Raw genomic sequence first — 20,151 nt, 5'->3', positions numbered from 1 at the left:
AGGCAGGGTTTCACGTAGCCCAGGCTGGTCTCAAACTTGATAGGTAGCTTAGAACGAACTTAAACTTCTGATCCTTCTGCTGCTACTTCCCAAATGCTGGGGTTAAGATCACTATACCTGGTTCATATAGTACCAGGGATCAAAGCCAAAGTTTTGTTTATTCTAGGCAAGTACTCTGAGCCAGATCCCCAGCTGTCACACTTTTGAATGTAATCCTATAATATTAAGCAAAAAATGGTAAAACATTTTTACCATTAATTAGGTCAAATGGAAAATATAGGAAATATTCTTTCACCTATGAACAACTTTCAAATCTCTGGGTATTTAAAAAAAATACCCAAACTAGAAACTTTCCAAATAGTCATATATTCTTTTACTTTATATATTCATATATGATCATAATTGTTTATCAGCTTCCCTCGCTCTAAAAGTGATCTTTGCCCCTAGCAGGGGGAATAATGAGAGATAGTAGATAAAAGATATTTGGCATTTATATGTGCTTATTATTTTTAAAAATGTAATTTGGGAAGAAAATTTTTAATTATTTTTAGGAAGGGCCCAAAGAATTCCCAGTGAGCTGCTTTGTGGAGAGGTCCTTTGTTAGTATAAGAACTGACCTTCTATATCTTTGGAAATCATGCAACTTGGCTAACACAGTCCTTAAAGAATTAATCAAGCAAATTGTAAGGTCCTGGCTACAGTGGAGCCAGCCAATTATGAGTTCCTCTGACATTCATCACTGGTCCATCCAACTGCATTTTCCCACATAACAATCAGTGGGAATATGTGGAGACCAGGCCTATTCCCACCCCAGCACAGCTACAGTGTGCTCATGGCGAAACTTAAGGAAGTAAAGCAATCTATTTGCTACTCTTTTTGATACTTGCCTTAACCCTAATACCTTTTTCTGCCAACATCACAGTGACCGACTTATTTAGTTAAAACTGGATAAGGGACTTTGACATTCAAATACATTTCTCAATGCAAAGCACGAGAGGCATAGCCTTAAGCCTGAATCCATCAGTAAGTTAGTGGGATCCCCAAAGTCCATCTTTAAGTCTTTTGTGACAATACCCTCTGAGCTTTTCTAAGAAGAAAGCTCTTTCTGCAGCACAGAACTGAAAAGAGCCAGACTGAGTGAAGATTGGCTCGCTAAGGAAAGGGCAGTGCTGCTCTTAAATAAAGAGGCTCCTTTCAGATAAGCAGAATCAGGTTCTCAGAGCTGGGTCGCTGGCTACCCTTTCTTTGAACCCTCATATTTAACCCAGCAGGCTTCAAAGCAGGTGAGAAAATGACCTACCACTTAAAAGCAATTTTTCCTTTTTCAGGAATCCTGGCCTTGGAGAATATCAGCTCTGGTATCAGTACATTCCACATCTCCAGGGATTTATGCAACCTTTTCATTGCTCTGTGCACAATGTCAGATGAGGTTTTCATCTTAGCCAGGAGAAAAAGATCCTAACTTGCTGAAAACTAAGTCTGGTTCCACATAGCTTTATACCATAAAAAAGGGAGAAGGTGCTAAAACCAATAGTCTTTCTAGCTCATTCATTCTCTTCTATGTCTTTATGTTTGATACATAGTGAGAATTATTAAAAATCATTAATCTTAGGGATGGGGATGTAGCTCAGATTGTAGAAAGCTAACTTCCCATGCTCACAGCCCTAAGAACTCTAGGTCTTCCTTAACATCATAGTGAATTCCGGAATGCCTGGGCTATATATGACACCTTGTCTCAAAAACAAAATATCCCAAATCATTATAATCTCCAGTGCTAGGCAACATAAAAACAGATTTTTATAACAAACATTTTAAGAAAATCAAATAGAATTTGCTTTAACATGTGAGCTAATACAAAAAGATACTTGAGAAAGAAGATAAAATGGTAATGAACAAAAATTTAGATTTCGTCATGCATGGTGACACACGCCTATAGTCCTAGACTCTCTGAAGATTGAGGTTTACAAATCCCTTGAACCCATGAGTTTATGACCAGCCCTGGCAACAAAATGAGACCCATCTCTAAAAACCACAACAAAAGAAGGAGAGGGGAGAGCAGAAATGGGATAAGAAGATGGAGAAATAACAATTTACATGTTTTCTTATGTGGCTTTGCCTTATTAAGAAGCAGGGCAAATACATTTCATCAGCTTTTACTTTACATTGTCATATATCTGATGATTTATAACTTGCCAAAATGTTCTGTTTTAAATAACAGTTTGCCAGTACCATGAACTGGAAACATTTCCCCTCTTTTTGTGGTTCACACACACATGATGTATCAGTTTTATATTCTAATTGTTCAAATGACATCCAACTATCATTTATACTCCAATTACTGTGGGAAAACTCATTTTGAGCTTATTATCCTCATAAGAGGTAGGCTTTCTTTAGTGGTGACATCGTTTGCAATCAGAGGGAATAATATCCACTTACTTCTTTCTGTGGAGAAACAGTTCTACACAGTTGATATCTGTTAAACATATTTACCCCAACAAAATCTATGTAGTACTATTTCTTACTTTACAACTAAGACTAGAGAAGGATGCATAACTTACATGTGGTTGCATAGACAGTGTCAGGGCTGGTATCAGGGCAAAGCAGTTTGGTTCCAGAGTCTTGCTCATAACCACTCTGCAGTGCAGCCACTTCTCCAGCCCGATAAGGCAGCATGCTATCCTGGTGTTCCAATTCCTCACATTGGTGGACAGAATGATTGGTGGTGGTGGTGGTGATGGAACGAGGCTTCTTGAGCTTTAAGTGCATGCAGGATAAGGGAGAAGCTCGGGATCTTATTAAGACTCAGACTCTGATTCAGGAGGTCTGCAGTGAAGCCTGAGCTATGCTTTTTGAACAAGCTCCTAGAGGAGGGTAGTGTTGCTCTTGCAAAGACCATACTTTATGAAGTGGTAAGGAACCAGAACAGGAGCCTCTAGTTCCTTGTTGGATGTCTTCTGTCAAAGCATTTAAGTGTTGTATATTGTAAGGGGCAGACTGCCCATTCTCAATCATTTTCCATTGACTCTTACCTAGGACCTGACTTTTGAATAGCTGCATGCCACGTACTGATGTGCAAATCTCATCAGTAAGTATGTGGCTTTTAGAAATAAAAAAAATATACATGTAATATCCACTGGGATAAAATGTAGCTATAAGAGTTTACTGTCAGCAAGCTTTTAAATATTATATATCACCAACTATACAAATAAAATATAGTATATAAAGTGTTCATTGTCTAGCAACTAAAATAATAATATATTAGTAACTTTTGGTCTAAAAAAGGAAGCTTCTACTTTAAAATATGTAATTTTTCATTCTCGAGTCTCTGCTAAGAGTGCTAAGGAACTTGCGCTATGTAACCTTCCTGCTCTCCTGGTGCCATTAGTGACCTCTTCAGCGAAGGCTGCTACTATATGAACATTGATGGATAGAGAGTAGAGTACACTCTATTCCCTGTTAGCCAGAACTTCAGGGAAATACACTGTTGACTGTTCCATTTTTGTTCCAGATTGCAGATCTCCTGCTCTATTTCTCTCCCTTCTTACTCCACTGCCTTGAGAAAACCTCAAGAACCCATTTCTCTCTCACTGCGTGTCTGAATCTTTCACATATGTGGGTTCAGTGCCTCCCCATTTCTTTTCTTCTTCTCCTCTATGTGGACAGGATCCCCTTGCTGGTCCATTTGTCCATGCCTCTTCCACAGTGAGGTCATGTCATTCTGAGACACACATATTTCCCATCAGCACCACTACAAGCAGCAGTAAAAGTCATTACCAAGTCTCCTTTCCTCATTAGGGTGAAGTCAGTCTGCAACCCACACATCTACACTCCCTGAGCAGCAGTTGGAAGTCATTTGTCTTGGAGCCTGACTCAAAATCAAAGTCATACTCAGACTCCTAGGTCTAGAGCTAGTGATATCTTAACACACTGCCCAGGTGACATTCAAGGTAAAGGGAGCCAGTGTCCATAGCACTGGTGCCATAAGAGCCAACACATTTGTACGGCACAAAATAGACCATTCTTTCTTGGGGGGATTGTTGTTGTTTTTGTGCCCCTCTCAGCTCAATACCTCCCAGACAAGATTTCCCTGTATAGCTCTGGCTGTCCTGGAACTCTGTAGATCAGATTGGCCTTGAACTCAATAGAGATCTGTCTGCCTCTGCCTCCCAAGTGCTGGGATTAACGGCATGCAACACCATGGCATGGCTCAGAATAAACTATTCTTATGCCAGGAGAAGAAACTATGAGAAAAACAAGGAGTTATAATGGGGTATATATATATTATTCTCTCTATATATATTCTTCACATAAATATAGAAAATATACTGAATATTTGGGATTATAACAAAACAGTACTTTCTTTTGGATCCTAACCCACTGCCTGGTAATAATGGGGACACATTCACCATGGCATGTATGTGGAAGTGAGAGAGCAACTCTGTAAACTTGGCTCTCTCACCTTTACATGAGTTTGAACTTAGATGGTTTAGATTAGGCTTAGCAACAGGTACTTCACCTGCTGAAACATCTTGCCACCCCTTCAAAAATTGCATAAAAAATACGTAAATTATTAAAATAAAAAAGCATTAAATGAAAACACTTTTGGTGACATGAATTAACACATTTATATAGAAGAATAAATAGGGATACCATGTTAAATATCAGTCCTCAGCTGAGCAATGGTGCTGCTCACATTTAATCCCAGCAGTGGGAGACAGAGGCAGGTGGACCTTTGAGTTTGAGGCCAGCCTGGTCTACAGAGTGAGTTCTAGGACAGTCAGGACAACACAGAGAAATCTTGTCTCCAAATAAATTAGACAGAAAGAGAGAAAGAGAGAAAGAGAGAGAGAGAGAGAGAGAAAGAAAGAAAGAAAGAAAGAAAGAAAGAAAGAAAGAAAGAAAGAAAAGAAAGAAAGGAAGAAGGAAAACAAGTCCTCTGTCAAGAAATAGGAAAGCAGTTCATAATTGAAGGGTTTAAATTAAAGTAAAGGCTGACACACAATCTGTACTTAAGGCCAGAACCAGAAAGGGTCAATGAAAAGATGCTGATACAAAAACTCGGAGAACCTTTGAGCCAAGAAGCACATGCCATGCACAGGGAAATGTCCCATCTGTGCCTTCTATTTACTTATTTCCCACTATAGTTTTACTCTTGAGTTAAAATCAGCAAATGTTTTAAACTCATGACATCATTTAAATGGAAAAGTTAAAGTTTTGTTTACAAAATTAGTAGTTTTTAAATACCAAAGAAAATACACTAATGATAAAGAAAAATCGTATCATTCTTTAGTTGGTAAGGAATGTTGTATTAATCACCAAAAGTAATCACAAAGGCCAACTTTATAATGTTATAGCATTGAACTCTTAAACTTTTAAGCAACAGAAGTTCACATCACCAGAACTTATGTTTGACATATTCATGGTAGAAGCTTTACAATCAGTTCTTGCCGTTTACAAGTGTCTTTCACTGCTCTTGTGGGTTAGCACTGACAAATCAGAGACGCCTTCCTGCGGTGCTTTATAAATATTCCACACAAGTCCTTGAGATCATACTCACAGCTTTAGCAAAAACACCCATGACTTCAGGAAACTGGTGTGTGAGAAACGCTATCATTGCTGTAGAAGAACAGAGTCCTGCTGTAAAGTGGATGAAAAAAGGAAGCTCCTTCTTGGGATAAACAGAAACATGATGGAAAGCTGCAAGGGAAAAGTGGGAGAGGGGGCTTCATGTGAGCACAAATCAGTCTTAATATTGTAAAATTAAGTCTAACTTTGAAAACTAAAAACATGATCAAAAAGAATAACAACAAAGCTAAAAAGCAAGCTATTCACTTATCTGCATAGTCAGATGACTGTACTACGGGCTGGGAACAGGATGGCCCCGTGGGAAAGAACATGGACTATAAAGTCATGCTGAGGTGGTTTTGAAAAAGAGCTTGTCCCTTATTAGCCGTGGGCTAAACCCTGTAGAAGTTGCTATGGAGTTGTTATGATGAACAGTGTAAGTACTTAATAAATGTGAGTTGTTATTAATTTTTGTTCTTTGAAAGCTCAGCAAGTAGTGTAGAGATAAAGAGATAGACATGTCTTGGAGGATTTCCCAGAATCACTGCTTAAATAACTTCACCCAGTCATTGCTATGTTCTATGCATGACACTTTACCAAATGCTATGAAAACAGAATAGAAAACCAACTAATAAATGAAGTGCTTTGGCTTATTTTATCACATTTATATACCTAAGTATTATTTTTTTTTTTAGTGTTTGAGAGTCTCCTTACCAATTTTATTGAAACTCTTATATAGTATTTGTATAACAATAATCTGGAGCTAAGCCTTTTAGAGTGCCCAATGCACAGTAGGTGCTCAATAAATTTCTTTTAAACTGAACGCTATGTGAAGACTTCATTAGTCATGAAGTTGACTGCTAGGACACTGACCCAGGAATTCCTGATATAATATCCTGTAGCAAGAAGGAATGACTAATTCCATGCTGAACCAAGGTCAGCTATAAATTTCACTTTTAAAAAATATAACAATTAACATAGAAAGTTATACCCAATTGTTCATCAGTAGCTACAATATTTTATATATCTTATGTTATACTCAGAAAGTATATAGGCAAAACTAAATGCATTTTAAAAATTCAGAAGATTTCGAGAGCCTTGAGCCATATTACATGTAAAAGCACAATAGGACTGAACTTTGTAAATGCTAAAGCATTAGAAATGGTCAGTGTTGCTCTTTTAGCATCCAGAGAAGCAGCAATCCCTTCTGCCCCATCCCTCACCCATGAGAGGTTGACTTCTTTCAGGAAACAAAGAGAAACAAACTCTGGTATTTCAGAAGGCAAAGAATAAGACAGTAAAATTAATATTAGCTAAACCATAAAGCACTTTATGGTTTTAAAGTTCTCATTTAATTGTTGAAATGACTTGAAGATAGGTAGTATTATTTTCATGTTATAAGATAGAAGACTGCACAGCTTTAATAAGAAAACTTCCTAAAATATGAGACTTTTATATTGTAGGAGAGACCTAATTATTTCTTTTTGGGCTGGTTTCTGTAGATTCACTTGTCAGTCAATGTTTGGCTAATACATCAGTGTAATGGATGACTGACTAGTACAAAAACACTCCCTTGGAACAAAAGTTCAAATTTCATCACTGGCTTGTAAAGAAAAATTTATCAGGAGGCATAAAAGATGACAAAACAGCTATATGAACTAGGGGGAATAGTTCATGTCTCAACTTATGAGTCTATAAGCAAATTCCAGAAAGCTTTAAGTCATATCAAGGTTGAAGGAGAATTAAAAACAAAAACCATTAAGTACTCCTGGGTATTAGAACTCCACATTATTAAAAATTTGTTCATTTTACCACAGTCAAAAACAGAAAAATAAACTCTAAGAACATGTATTATAATCAAATAAAACCCTCTAGCCTATCCCTCTATGTCTATGTCCTGGACCTTGCATCCTGTACAGAGTTAAGACTTCATGATAGCTCATCAAAAAAGAAACCAAAAAACCTAACTGGGAGCTGGAGAGATGGCTCAGGGGCTAAAAGCACTGCTACTCTTCCAGAGGACCCAGGTTCAGGTCTCAGCACCTATATGGCAGCTCATAACCGTCTGTGACTCCAGTTTCAAGGGATCTGATGTCCTCTTCTTGCCTCTTTGGGTATCAGGCATTCATGAAAACATAGATGCAGGCAAACACCCGTATACACAAAAAAAAAAAAATTAAAAATTTAGAAATATGTATTATAAAAAACCCTTTCTGATTTTACAGTGTCTGATTCTGACATAAGAAATATTAATAAGCAAAGCTGGCCTTTAATAATAAAATATAAAGAAAGGCATTCTTTTAGTATAAGTATATTATCCTACTACTATAAAAATTTTTTTTTGTTATTTCATTGTATTTTTTGAGACAAGACCTTGCAGCCCAGGCTGGTATCAACTCAAAGTCCTCACTCCCCAGCCTCCCAAAGGGATAGTATTACAGCATGTGCTACCATGCCCAGGTATGACACACTTTTATATTAATTGATTTTAAAATGGATTTTCTTCACCTTAAAATCTATTTATTTCAAAGTGGAAAAACAATAACTAGGAAAATAATAGCTAATCTCACCCTAAGAAGGCAAATGTATCTAGGTAGTAGTGGTGCACGCCTTTAATCCCAGCACTTGGGGGGCAGAGGCAGGCGGATTTCTGAGATTGAGGCCAGCCTGGTCTACAGAGTGAGTTCCAGGACAGCCAGGGCTACACAGAGAAACCCTGTCTCAAGGCAAATGCAATTTCTCTTCCTAATGAGCTCCTAATTGCCAACGTCAGTAGATTCTCAGTATCTCCTCACTGAGGAGTTTCTTCCCCTTGAGTTTTAAGGATATCTAGTTCTCGCCTGACTACTCCTACACTAAATCCTCACCTGCTTTCTCGATATCAGCTCCTGAGAACATCTGTGTCCTCTTGGTTCCAGCCTTAGGTTTCTCCTCACACAATCCAGTGCCACCCTGAAGTATCAGCCTTGTAAAAGACTCCTTTGCTTATCTAGAAATGATGACTCCTGGGTCTCTTTTGTGAGAGAGTAAGAAATGTCAGGGTCCCTGACAATTCTATTCAAATAACCTGGCAGACAGCTAACTGGACTAGGCATGAACACTTAGATGAAATACACGCTCTCAGAGAGATGTAGGGCTGGTGAGATGGTTTAGTTAAATGCTTGCAAAATGAGCATGAGCATCTAAGTTCAGAGTCCCAGCACTCACATAAAGAACCCAAATGCCACACGCCTGCACTTCTAGAGTTAGGAAGGCACCGCCAGGTAGATCTGTGGTGCTCACTGGCCAGCCACCACAACTGAATCTGAGCTCCAGATTTAGTGAAAGATCCTAATTTTTTTTTTAGAAAAAAAAATTAGATGAAAGCCATCAAGGAGGACATCCAGTGTTGAGCTGGATCTGGCCTCCACATGCACACAACAATGTGAACACGCATACACATACGTACACACGTGTACACACACACGCGCACATACACATACACACACACACACACACACACACACACACACGCACACGGAGCTGGAGAGATGAGTCAGCAGTTTGGAGTGTTTGATGCTCTTGCAGAGGGTGTCAGTTCATAACAGCCACATCAGGCAGCTCATAACTTCCTATACTATATCTCCAATTCTAGCTTCTGTGGGCACCTGCACACACACGTGTGCATCTACACACACATAAAGAAAAATGAAATGGCTGGGCAGTGGTAACGCACACCTTTAATCCCAGCACTTGGGAGGCAGAGGCAGACGGATTTCTGAGTTCGAGGCCAGCCTGGTCTACAGAGTGAGTTCCAGGACAGCCAGGGCTACACAGAGAAACCCTGTCTCGAAAAACAAAAAACAAGCAAACAACAACAACAACAACAACAACAAAACAAACAAAAAAAGAAAAGAAAAGAAAAAGAAAATGAAAAAATTAAGATAAAAAACACAATGGTTTATGCCCTTTCAAAAATTTATGTGTTAGAAATTTGGTCCCTTGGGGTTTGAAATTTCAATATTATGAAGTAGAACCTTTAAGAGACGGATCTAGTAAGAGATCCTTGGGCCATCAGAAAGGACTGTGGAAAGCAGGCCTGCCTTTCTTTCTCTCCTTCCTCTTTCTGATTCAAGACAGAGTCACTTGCATATTTGCACACATGCTTCTGCCCTTGCTATCCACACCACTGGCTGATCTGCCAAGGGGAAGCTCCTACTGATACCTTGACCTTCACCCTATATACTCTGAACCTTAAAACCCAAGCTCTACAACCTTCACACACTCTGTGTCATGTATTTCATTAGATGACTAATAGGGTACACCCACCTGCAATCCCAGCATTCAGAGGCAGATGGATCTCTGTGAGTTCAAGGCCTCTCTGATCAGGTCAGAGGCTGTTCCAGGTCAAGCATACAGATTGAGACCCTGCTTCAAAAGCAAGCAAGCACACACACACACAAATACACACACACATACACACACACACAGAAATTCAGACTAACAAACAAAAAGGTGACTAACACAGAAACCAAGCTAAAAATAATCCAAATAATTCCTTGTAGGCTGAAGAAGATGGCAAGCTTTACTTACTGGGCAGCAGCTCTCTGTCGGCGGTCTCCGTGCAGCTGGGGTAAGGGTAAAACAGATGTCCTTTCTCTAATGGGTATGGAATCATTCTAAAAGCTGAGGAAAAAGACATTAGCATTCAATATTATCTCATGTACCATCTCTATTATAAATCAAACCTATTCTGCAGACATTTTACATTTTTTTCACATAGTATTTTATCTTTTCCTGGAGAAATATTTCTGATGAAATAAAGTGAACAGAAGAACACATAGGAGAAGAATGCTTATGGAAAGACTAGATATACTAAGAGAACAGTGAGTGGTCCAGTTTGAGACTGAACGGAATGAATGCTATAATGGAACATTGGCTGGGTCCTTCTTTGCCTCAGCCTCCTCATCACAATCATGGATGTAACTCTACAAGAATAAATCCTGCTTCCTATAGGAATCTTAAAAAAAACTGTAATGTAGATAATTGTTCTGACTTTGAAGTTAAAAGAGTTCTTGCTGGCTTAGTTCTCCACCTATGAGGCTCACTAAGGTCTTCTGCAAGAAAGGATAGACATGCACCCATATACATAAAACAAATTAAGTTTGAAAAAAAAGAGAGAAAGGGTATTAAAAACTAGCTCAGAGGTTGTAAAAGTCTTTTGTTCAGCATCATTTCAACAATCAGTGCTAAAATAAGGAAATCATTCATCAAGATGCGTGAAATGCAGCATAAGTTAGACACTTGGTGAAAATCAAGGACCAGCAGAACACCTAGCAGTAGAGACATATAAGAAATGAATGAGCAAGTCCCTGGCTTTGAGTGCCTTGTAATCGACTGGAAGAAGCCCAACTACTCACAGGCATTCAACTCCTCAACTGTATAATTTCAATTTGATTGAGTTCTTTACTGTCACTGTCAAGCACAGTGTATGACTGCTGTTAATAAGTGGTTAATGCAGAGATTCTCAAACTCCTGGTTCACAGACAATGATGTCTTCATGTCTTATTGGTAGTGGTGGTGGTCAAGATGGTCATCGAATGCAGGGCCCCAAGCACACTAAGCTTTTACTCTGTCATGGGGACTTAGTAAATATGACTAACTAACTAGTGGTCCCAACAACTTTAAAAAAGCTATGCCCTAAGAACTCAAAAACATGGAAAACTATACATAAATTGAAGAGTTTTATTACTACACTTTTTAGACATTGAACAAAGTTGTAGATCAGCCAGTGAGATCCTGTCTCAAAAGAAGAGGAAGGAGAGGAAGGGGGAGGGGTCAGCAGCTACAGAGGAAGTGCTAGGCCACCCAAAGAGAGACTCTGTCAAAAGAAAAACCACAAAACAAAACCCAAACAAAAAAGTAACTACTGCTGCATACTACAATACATATGGACATCATCAATATTATGTTAGATAAAACAAGTAAAGTCTGAAGTACCTACAGCCATCAGTCAGAACCTAGAGCACTGATGAAAAGATGAGAATGGGGCTGGTGAGATGGCTCAGCGGGTAAGAGCACTGACTCCTCTTCCGAAGGTCCTGAGTTCAAATCCCAGCAACCACATGGTAGCTCACAACCATCTGTAATGAAATCTGACGCCCTCTTCTGGTGCATCTGAAGACAGTGACAGTGTTCTTAGTTCTTACTCTGGGCCAGAGTAAGCAGGGCTGGAACGAGCAGGGCCAGAACAAGTAGAGGTCCTGAGTTCAATTCCCAGGAACCACATGATGGCTCACAACTATCTGTACAGCTACAGTGTACTCATATACATAAAATAAATAAATAAATCTTAAAAAGAAAAAGAAGAGATGAGAATGAAGATCACTCTGCATACAGGACTTCAGTCTGGGGAGAGGAAAGGCTCTGGAGACACAATGCTACTGAACTGGATGGGCACAGAACAACTACAGTGGTAAACTTGTGTAATGAATATTTTACCACAATTACGAACTGAAGCCAGGTATGGAGGTACAGGCTTACAGTTCTAGTACTTGGAAGGTGGAAGCAGGAATCAGAAATTTAAGATCATTCTCACTTACACAATAATAAACTCCAAGCCTGTATGAACCACATGAGACATGGAGGAAGGCGGGGAAAGAGAATGAATAGAGTTGCTAAACTAGCTAGTTTTTATTGTCAACTTGACACAAACCAGAGTCACTTGAGAAGAGGAAACCTCAACTGATGAATTGCCTCCATCAGATTGGCTGGCGGGCATGTCTATAAGACACTGTCACATTGCTAACTGATGTAGGAGGGCCTAGCCCACTGTGAGTGGCGTCACCCCTGGATAGGTCAGTCTCTGTTGTGTGATAAAGCAAGCTGAGTAAGTCAGAGGAAGCAACCCAATAAAATGTTCCTTTTTCTGTGGTTCTGCATGAAGCTCTTGCCTTGAGTTTCTGCTTTGGCTTCCCTCAATGATGAACTTTAAGCTGTAAGGTGAGAGAAACCCTTTCTTCCTCAAGATGCTATTGGCTACAGTGTTTATCACAGCGACAGAAAACAAACCAGGACAGTTGCCATCAGTTATTAGAAAATAGTTCATGTTATTCACATCTGAAAACAAAACAAAAACCACACCACTTTTTGTTTTTTAAAATATTGTATGAATGCTTTGCCTACATGAATGTTCATATCATTGCGTGTCTACTGGCAATGGAGATTGGGAGAGGGCAATTGATTCCCTAGAAGTGGACTTAGAGTGGATGCTGGGAACCAAACCCAGGTCCTCTCCAAGAGCAGCAAATGCCCCATGTCATCACTCCTGTCCCATAAAGCAGATGTCTCTTCTTTGTATTAGAACAGGACTGCGTGCACAGCTCAGTGATACAGTGATGTGGCATGTGCTATCATTAAGGCTTTAGTTCCAACCTCCCCCACCTTATCAGAAAAATAAATCAACCCAAACCAACCAACCAACCACAAACAATAACAAACATAAACAAATTTTAAAAGCTTATAAACTAAAAGGAATACATTTTCATTTTTCTCATTATAAATATTCAACTTAGCAAAATACTTTAACAGTTCTTTATTCTGCTTTTCCTAAACATAATATAAATACACATTAAATTATTTCTTCTACAAAATATAATGATGCCACAAAGATCATTTGAAACCACACAATCTCATTTTAAAAGACTGCATATGGATACAATGACTATTAAGACAGAGATCATCACTCCATCTGGCAAAGAATACTTACTGCCTTCCCATGTACACTGCAAGAGATTGAGAGCACCTTCTATTCGTTTCCAGTGCTGCAGATGAAAGAAAGCATAGGCAATTGCTTCGCTATCTCCGCGCTTCAGAATGTGTTCTGGAGGTAAGATTAAACTTTTCATCTCTAGTAAGTACTGCAAAACAACATATCCATGCCAAGAAATTAAAACTGTGTTAAAAGGAAACATGAACAAAACATTTACTCAAATGTTACAAGTTGGTTTAAACACATACACATTAAACTTGATAAAATGACATGCAGTTCCAACTAAAACCTGTTTAAAGTACCCAACTAAAACCTGTTTAAAGTACTTGTAATACTTGCAAACCTGCTAAGTGAGAATTGTCCTACAGGTAAAAACAAAGTGACAAACAGCTTATGTGACCCTGCAAATATAAATGGAAAGTTAAACTGAGAGATAATGTGAGAGCAAATATTTTTCAAGAAACAATTAAGTTTAAAAGTACACAATACAGTTTCTTGAAAATACTGTGTGTCATCAATTTTGTTTTCTCTTATTCCCAGTTTATAGTGGGACACTTAACCGTGAGGGAGACAATTAATATTCACTAAGTACACAACAGTATATTCAAACACTAAAAAATAACCAAACTCATATCATAATATGAAAAACAGGTTTCTTTTATAAAAATATTTATTTATTTATTTTATGTATATGAGCACACTGTAGCTGTCTTCAGACACACCAAAAGAGGGCATCAGATCCACATGGTTGTAAGCCACCATGTGCTTGCTGCGAATTGAACTCAGGACCTCTAGAAGAGCAATCAGTGCTTTTAACCTCTGAGCCATCTCTCCAGCCCGAAAAACTGGTTTCTTTTGTTTTTTGTTGTTGTTGTTTTGCCTTTTTATTTAAATTTTTTATTATTTAAATGCATTTTACATATCAAACATACTAATAATATTGAGTATTTTGAGAATCAAATAATACATAAAAATTTTGTGCAACTTTTATATTCATATCCTTTCATACCCTAAAAATATCTTTAATGAACATTTAATACTATCCATAACTAAGGACCCCATATCTAATGTTGAATATTAAATTGTTTGAAAACATACAAAATATTCTTTGGGAATTAAGCATAGTAAAAGAGCATAGAATATTAAAAATGAATCATTAAGAAATATATTCAAAAGCCCTTATATGATACCACCTGACATGAGAGAATATTTAAAACACATTATATATCTGTGTACATTGTCTAATTATAAGTTTACTTAAAAAGGATTATCAGTGGCTGGGCGGTGGTGTCACACACCTTTAATCCCAGCACTTGGGAGGCAGAGGCAGGCAGATTTCTTTGTTGGAGGCCAGCCTGGTCTACAGAGTGAGTTCCAGGATAGCCAGGGCTATACAGAGAAACCCTGTCTCGAAAAACCAAAAAATAAATAAATAAAGTAAAAAAAATAAAAAAATAAAGATTATCGGTGTTTCTAGGAGAGAAGTTATTTTATCAGTAAGTATATTCTAAAAATTTCAAAACAGGAAAAGCTATTTGAAGTTAAGCATTAAGAAAACGCTAGTTTCAGGCACAGTGAGAAAAATTATCAGTAATATTTTCATGATGTTTGTGGAACATGATTTCAATAATTTCAACTGTTAATATTTAACAAACAGAATAATTATTTTAAGATATATTTCATTATGTCTCCCTTTGAAAAATAAGTTTCTTTTTTTTTTTTGGTTTTTCAAGACAGGGTTTCTCTGTGTATCCTTGGCTTCCCTGGAATTCACTCTGTAGACCAGGCTGGCCTCGAACTCAGAAATCCACCTGCCTCTGCCTCCCAAGTGCTGGGATTAAAGGCATGCATCACCACTGCCCAGTTTGAAAAACAGGTTTCTTAAGGAAATAATTACCATCGGACTGTGTTAGGGACCTTATAAAAATATAAGCAATTAAAATGTGGGTAGGGAATACTAATTTTATCAAGGTTTAAGACAGCTTTATTGATATCTAATTCATGTAGCATAGAATTAGATTATCTGAAATACAGAATTCAATGTGTTTTTTTTAATATTAAAAAACATGGACATCCATCACCACAGTCAATTTGACACGGTCTCATTATCTCAGGGGGACACTGAACATCTGAGATCATTCTCAGTGCCTCATTTTAAGCCAAGCATTAACCTAGTTTCTGTCCCCATAACTGCCTCTTCTGAACATTCTATACAGATGGAAAAATATATTTGAATTTTTTTTTTTTTTTTTTGGTATTTTCAAGACAGGGTTTCTCTGTATAGCTCTGGCTGTCCTGGAACTCACTCTGTAGACCAGGCTGGCCTCCAACTTAGAAATCCACCTGCCTCTGCCTTTCAAGTGCTGGGATTAAAAGCGTGTGCCACCACCGCCCAGCTGATGGAAAAATATGTTATCCTAACATTGTTATGATAATATTTATTATGATATGTGGAAACTTGTGACTGGTTTCTTTCATTTAGCAGTGTTGAGGTTCATGTAGGTCACAGGACATATCGGTACCCCATACCTCTTTAGAATCAAATAGTATTCCATCAAAAACATACAGTGCTTACTTATATAGTCATTGGCTGTTGGACATGCATTCTTTCTACTTTTTGGATTTTAGAAATAATAATACTGGCCTGGGTACATCAATCAGTTGGTAGAGTGCTTGCCTAGCATGCATGAAGCCTTGGGTTTCATATCTAGCATACACTAAATACCATGGTGTGTGCCTGTAACCCTAATATTCAGGAAGTGGAGGCAGAAGGATCAGAGTTCAAGTTTATCCTTGACTACACTATGAGTTCAAGGCCAGGTGGCATATATGAGAATGTGTTTAAAAAACAAAACACAAATCAGAAAAAGCAAGCAAGAAACAAAAGCAAATGATAATATTAAGTAGTTCTATGAAAGGTTTGATGTATGTATGTCTATTTCACTAGGTAAACACCTTTTGGGAGTAATGTTGAGATATACAAATAACTATACATTAATGGAGTTGATATTTAAAGATGATCAGGATATGGATAATCACCCTGGGAGTGAGCAGCTGTGGGAACAGAAAACATTCAAAGCACAGGTATTGTACCAGACAGTACAGAACATCAAATAGTTAAGACATGGGTGAAGTGCCCATTATAAATTCTTTTTCACATATGGAACCAAATTTTATCTCATACCATCCATCCATCCACCCATCCATCTACTCATCCATCCATCCACCCATCCATCTACTCAACCATCCATCCATCCATCCATCCATCCATCCATCCATCCATCCATCCATCCATCCATCTATAGATGGTGTCTTACTATGTAGCTCAGGTTAGCTTCAAACTTGTACGTCTTCTGCTTCAGCTGCTAAAGGGCTAGGACTATAGATATGCACCCCTGTGCTCAGCTTATCATAAACTCTTGAAGAAAACATTCTCATTTTATAATCTCTAACAAAAGCGTGGGGCTTGGGTTCAGCTCAGTGGTGAAGAGCTTGCTTGGCATGTTCAAGGCTCTGAGCTCAGTCTTCAGTGTGTCAAAGCCAGAACCACAAAAGCAGATGCTGAAATCAATATAATCATAGTTATTACAGTAACCAGCTTCATGACTTTCCTTAAGAAAGATATAAAGTAGCCACTGAGGCATCAGATCCAATATCGAGTGGACAACTTTAAAAAAAACTTAAGCTCTTCTCCTTTCCTCTGCCATTGTGTGCAGTACACCTGACTCGGCTTCTTGCCATGTCTTCTCATAAGACTTTCAGAATCAAGAGATTCCTGGCCAAGAAACAAAAGCAAAATCGTCCTATTCCTCAGTCGATCCGGATAAAAACTGGTGACACAATCAGGTACAACTCTAAGAGAAGACACCGGAGAACGGAGCTGGGTCTGTAAGGATTCACACAGTGGCCAGACTGAGGTCATCAATCAGTCCTACCAGATGGATTTCAACATTTTCAACCTGGAGTCTTAGAGTGTTTGTCCAGTAATAAAATATAGAACCTTTCAAAACAAAAAAAAAAACTTTAAAATTTAGTTAGCTAAATTTCCTTCTAAGACTGAGGTCTATGAACTTCCTTCACAACAGGTTGGAGCAAGTAAGTAATTTGCTACTAAATGATGTGTTATGAAGTCCAAATCCTACATTTAATATATAAAGTAAAAAAAAAAAATGTAAAGTGTAAAGAGGGTGTCCCAAAAGATTTAGTCACACATTGTACGGTGTATAAGTTATAAAGAACATAGAGAATTGAAGTTGTAATTTTTAAGCTTTCTTATAAGCAATAATATCTAGAAAGACTCTTAAAAATAAAAAAAAAGTTGTAAGGATTTCAAATCTTAAGCCTTAAGTAATAAATATTACATCCTCATTGTACTAATCCATCTAAAATGATATTTTCTTTGTTTATGAAGTGCACCTCTCCATGCATTACTGAGCTTTTTGCCTATCTTTAATTACTTCTACTCTTGATGTTTCTGGCTCCTCAAGTGTAAGAATTCAGTCTGCTCATCAATTTATTTTAGCAGATGTCACAAACTATGAGATTATTTACTAATCCAGTTTGGGGACTTAAGGTTTCTCATTCAGTTTCTTAAAAGGAATGCAGCAGAGGCTGTGTCCTGTTCAGGGAAAGCCCATTTGCTGCCTGGCTGGGTTCTCTCTCCTCAGTGCCCTGGGCCTATATTCAGGAGGGTAATATTCTTTCTAATCCTCTCTAATCCTGGCCCATTTTTTTTTGAAACACAGTAAAAGATCACTCACACCAGGCGGCTGTGGGAAAATGGACTCCACTGGCTGACCTCTGACACGATTCCTTATGCTCCTTGCAAGTGCACTAAGAGCTTCTTCAGTAGCACAGACAGCGTAATCACAGTGGGATGGCATTGTAAGACTAGGTCACAGCTCCAGAGGAGAACTGTTTAATTCTTAAATCAGTTCTCTTTTCCTTTAGAATGTGAAAGCTTTAAACAAAGTTTACAACATGGCATTTAGTGTGAGTAAATGTAGACAAAGATATCTGGTTAATATTATATCAATTTAATATGCCCAGGAAACATTTTTTGAACAGCAACTATATACCTATATTTTCACTGTCAACTATTCTCAGTGTCAATGCACTGTACATAAATAAATATGACACACTTAATAGAAAATTATATAATTCAGAAATTTATATTTTAAAAGTTGATTTGTATTTTGTTTTGGTCTGGGGGTCAATATTGGCTCAAGTTTATTATTCTTAAAAATTTCCCTTGACTGGAGATTTAGCTCAGTGATGCTTGCCTACCACACACAAGGCCATAGAATGAATACCCAGTGTCCGCAAACAAGCAAAGAATTAAAGTGATACGCTGAACCTTTCCTTATACTCCTGATGTTTTATTATCATGTCAAACCTACCAGCAAAAATCCTTTAATCCTTTTTACTTTTCCCAGAGCACATGTGTATGTGTGCGTGCGTGTGTGTGTGCGTGTGTGTGTGTGTGTGTGTGTGTGTGTGTGTGTGTGTGTGTATTACTGGAAATGGAACCCACGACACCATGCACGTTGCAGAATAACTCTTACCACTGAGCTAAATCCTCAGCCTAAATATCCTTTTCAATTTGACTTTAAAGCAAAACATTTTTTCAGTTTCTACCAAATAAAATTTGGCTCCTAAAATATAAGGAAAAAGTACCTGGTGCTAGAGAGTTAGCTCAGTGGTGGTAAAGCACTTACTGCTATTTCAAAGGTCTGGGGGTTCCCAGCACCCACACAGTAGCTCACAACCACCTGTAACTTCACTTCCTGATAAATACAAGGCTGCTTCAGTCTTTGTAGATATCAGGACTGCATATGATACACATATTTCCATACAGGAAAGCCACTCATAAAATAAAAATCAATAAATCTTGTTTTTAATGCACTTACTGGGCCTGGGGACAGCACAATGTAGGACACGCTCTCAGCACACGCCAGGCCTTGGCAAACCTGCACTTAAATCAGATCTAACACTATTATAACCCTGATTCTATGCTCTCCAGAAATGGCTGCTCAGGAACTTCTGCTCTGCAGTGTAGGTTGTAAGTTAATGCACAACAGAAACTCTATCTTTCCTACTTTCCTACAGTATCTAGCACATTTTACTCTCTAAAACTGAAATGAACTGAGCTGAGCTCATATATACAACAAAATGTTTTCAAACTCATATATCAGTGTTTACTCAGAGACATTTTGTATGTGTGTGTGTGTGCACATATGTGGCACTGTGGAAGCTAGAGACCAATGCTAGATGTCTTCTGTCACTCCCTATTTGCAAACTTTTTCTTTATTATTGTAGCTACATAATTAAGTAGTAGCAGCAGCAGCAGCGGTCTGTGTACACATGCACACATGCATGCCTAGAGGTCAGAGAGCAGCTTGTGGAGGTGGTTTTCTCCTTCCACCTGTCCATGGGCTCTGGGGTTGTCACGCTTGCATTATCCACAAGCACCTTTAACTGCAAGACAACCTCACTGCCCTCATCAACTTAATTTTTGAGATGGTCTTTCACTGAACCCAGAGCTCACTGTTTTGGCTAGATTGGCTGGCCAGGGAGCCCCTTAGACCTGCTTGTTGCTGTTACACTTGACAACCCCCCTATCCCCTAGCAGCCTGAAGTTACAGACATAAGCCACCACAGCTGGCTTTAACATGGGTGTTAGGGAAAAGAACCCAGGTCTCTGTGATTGTGCACTTAGCACTTGACCCAATGAACCAGCACCTCAGCCTGTCAAAGGCATTTTCTAACTCTAGAGAAACAACAACCAGGAAGGAAGGAAGGAAGGAAGGAAGGAAGGAAGGAAGGAAGGAAGGAAG

At 38.4% G+C, this 20,151-nt stretch overlaps 1 protein-coding gene and 1 pseudogene across 4 annotated transcripts in view; one reads left to right on the top strand and one right to left on the bottom strand.

Moving 5' to 3' along the window:
* Positions 1-5,221: 5,221 nt before the first annotated feature.
* St7l (suppression of tumorigenicity 7 like) overlaps positions 5,222-20,151 on the bottom strand; it is a 68,587-nt gene continuing 53,657 nt past the window's right edge. Inside the window, exons 12-15 of one of the 4 annotated variants that reach the window (XR_004119743.1) lie at positions 13,313-13,463; positions 10,138-10,230; positions 8,433-8,578; positions 5,618-5,697 (exon numbers count right to left, since the gene is read on the bottom strand). Coding sequence is in view for 3 of the 4 variants with exons in the window: in XM_031375074.1 (XP_031230934.1) it covers positions 5,519-5,697; positions 10,138-10,230; positions 13,313-13,463 (423 nt within the window). In the remaining variant the exon portion in view is untranslated. Of the gene's footprint in view, positions 5,698-7,054; positions 7,719-8,432; positions 8,579-10,137; positions 10,231-13,312; positions 13,464-20,151 lie in introns of those variants that run through there. The other 3 variants (XM_031375074.1, XM_031375072.1, XM_031375073.1) reach the window with 3 other exon arrangements.
* Positions 17,055-17,207, top strand: LOC116093559 (annotated as a pseudogene).

This window comes from Mastomys coucha, unplaced genomic scaffold, assembly GCF_008632895.1.
Source record: "Mastomys coucha isolate ucsf_1 unplaced genomic scaffold, UCSF_Mcou_1 pScaffold16, whole genome shotgun sequence".
In the NCBI taxonomy this organism is placed as follows: Eukaryota; Metazoa; Chordata; class Mammalia; order Rodentia; family Muridae; genus Mastomys; species Mastomys coucha.
Note: the sequence above shows the minus strand (reverse complement) of the source record. Positions and strands in the feature narration are given on the sequence as shown.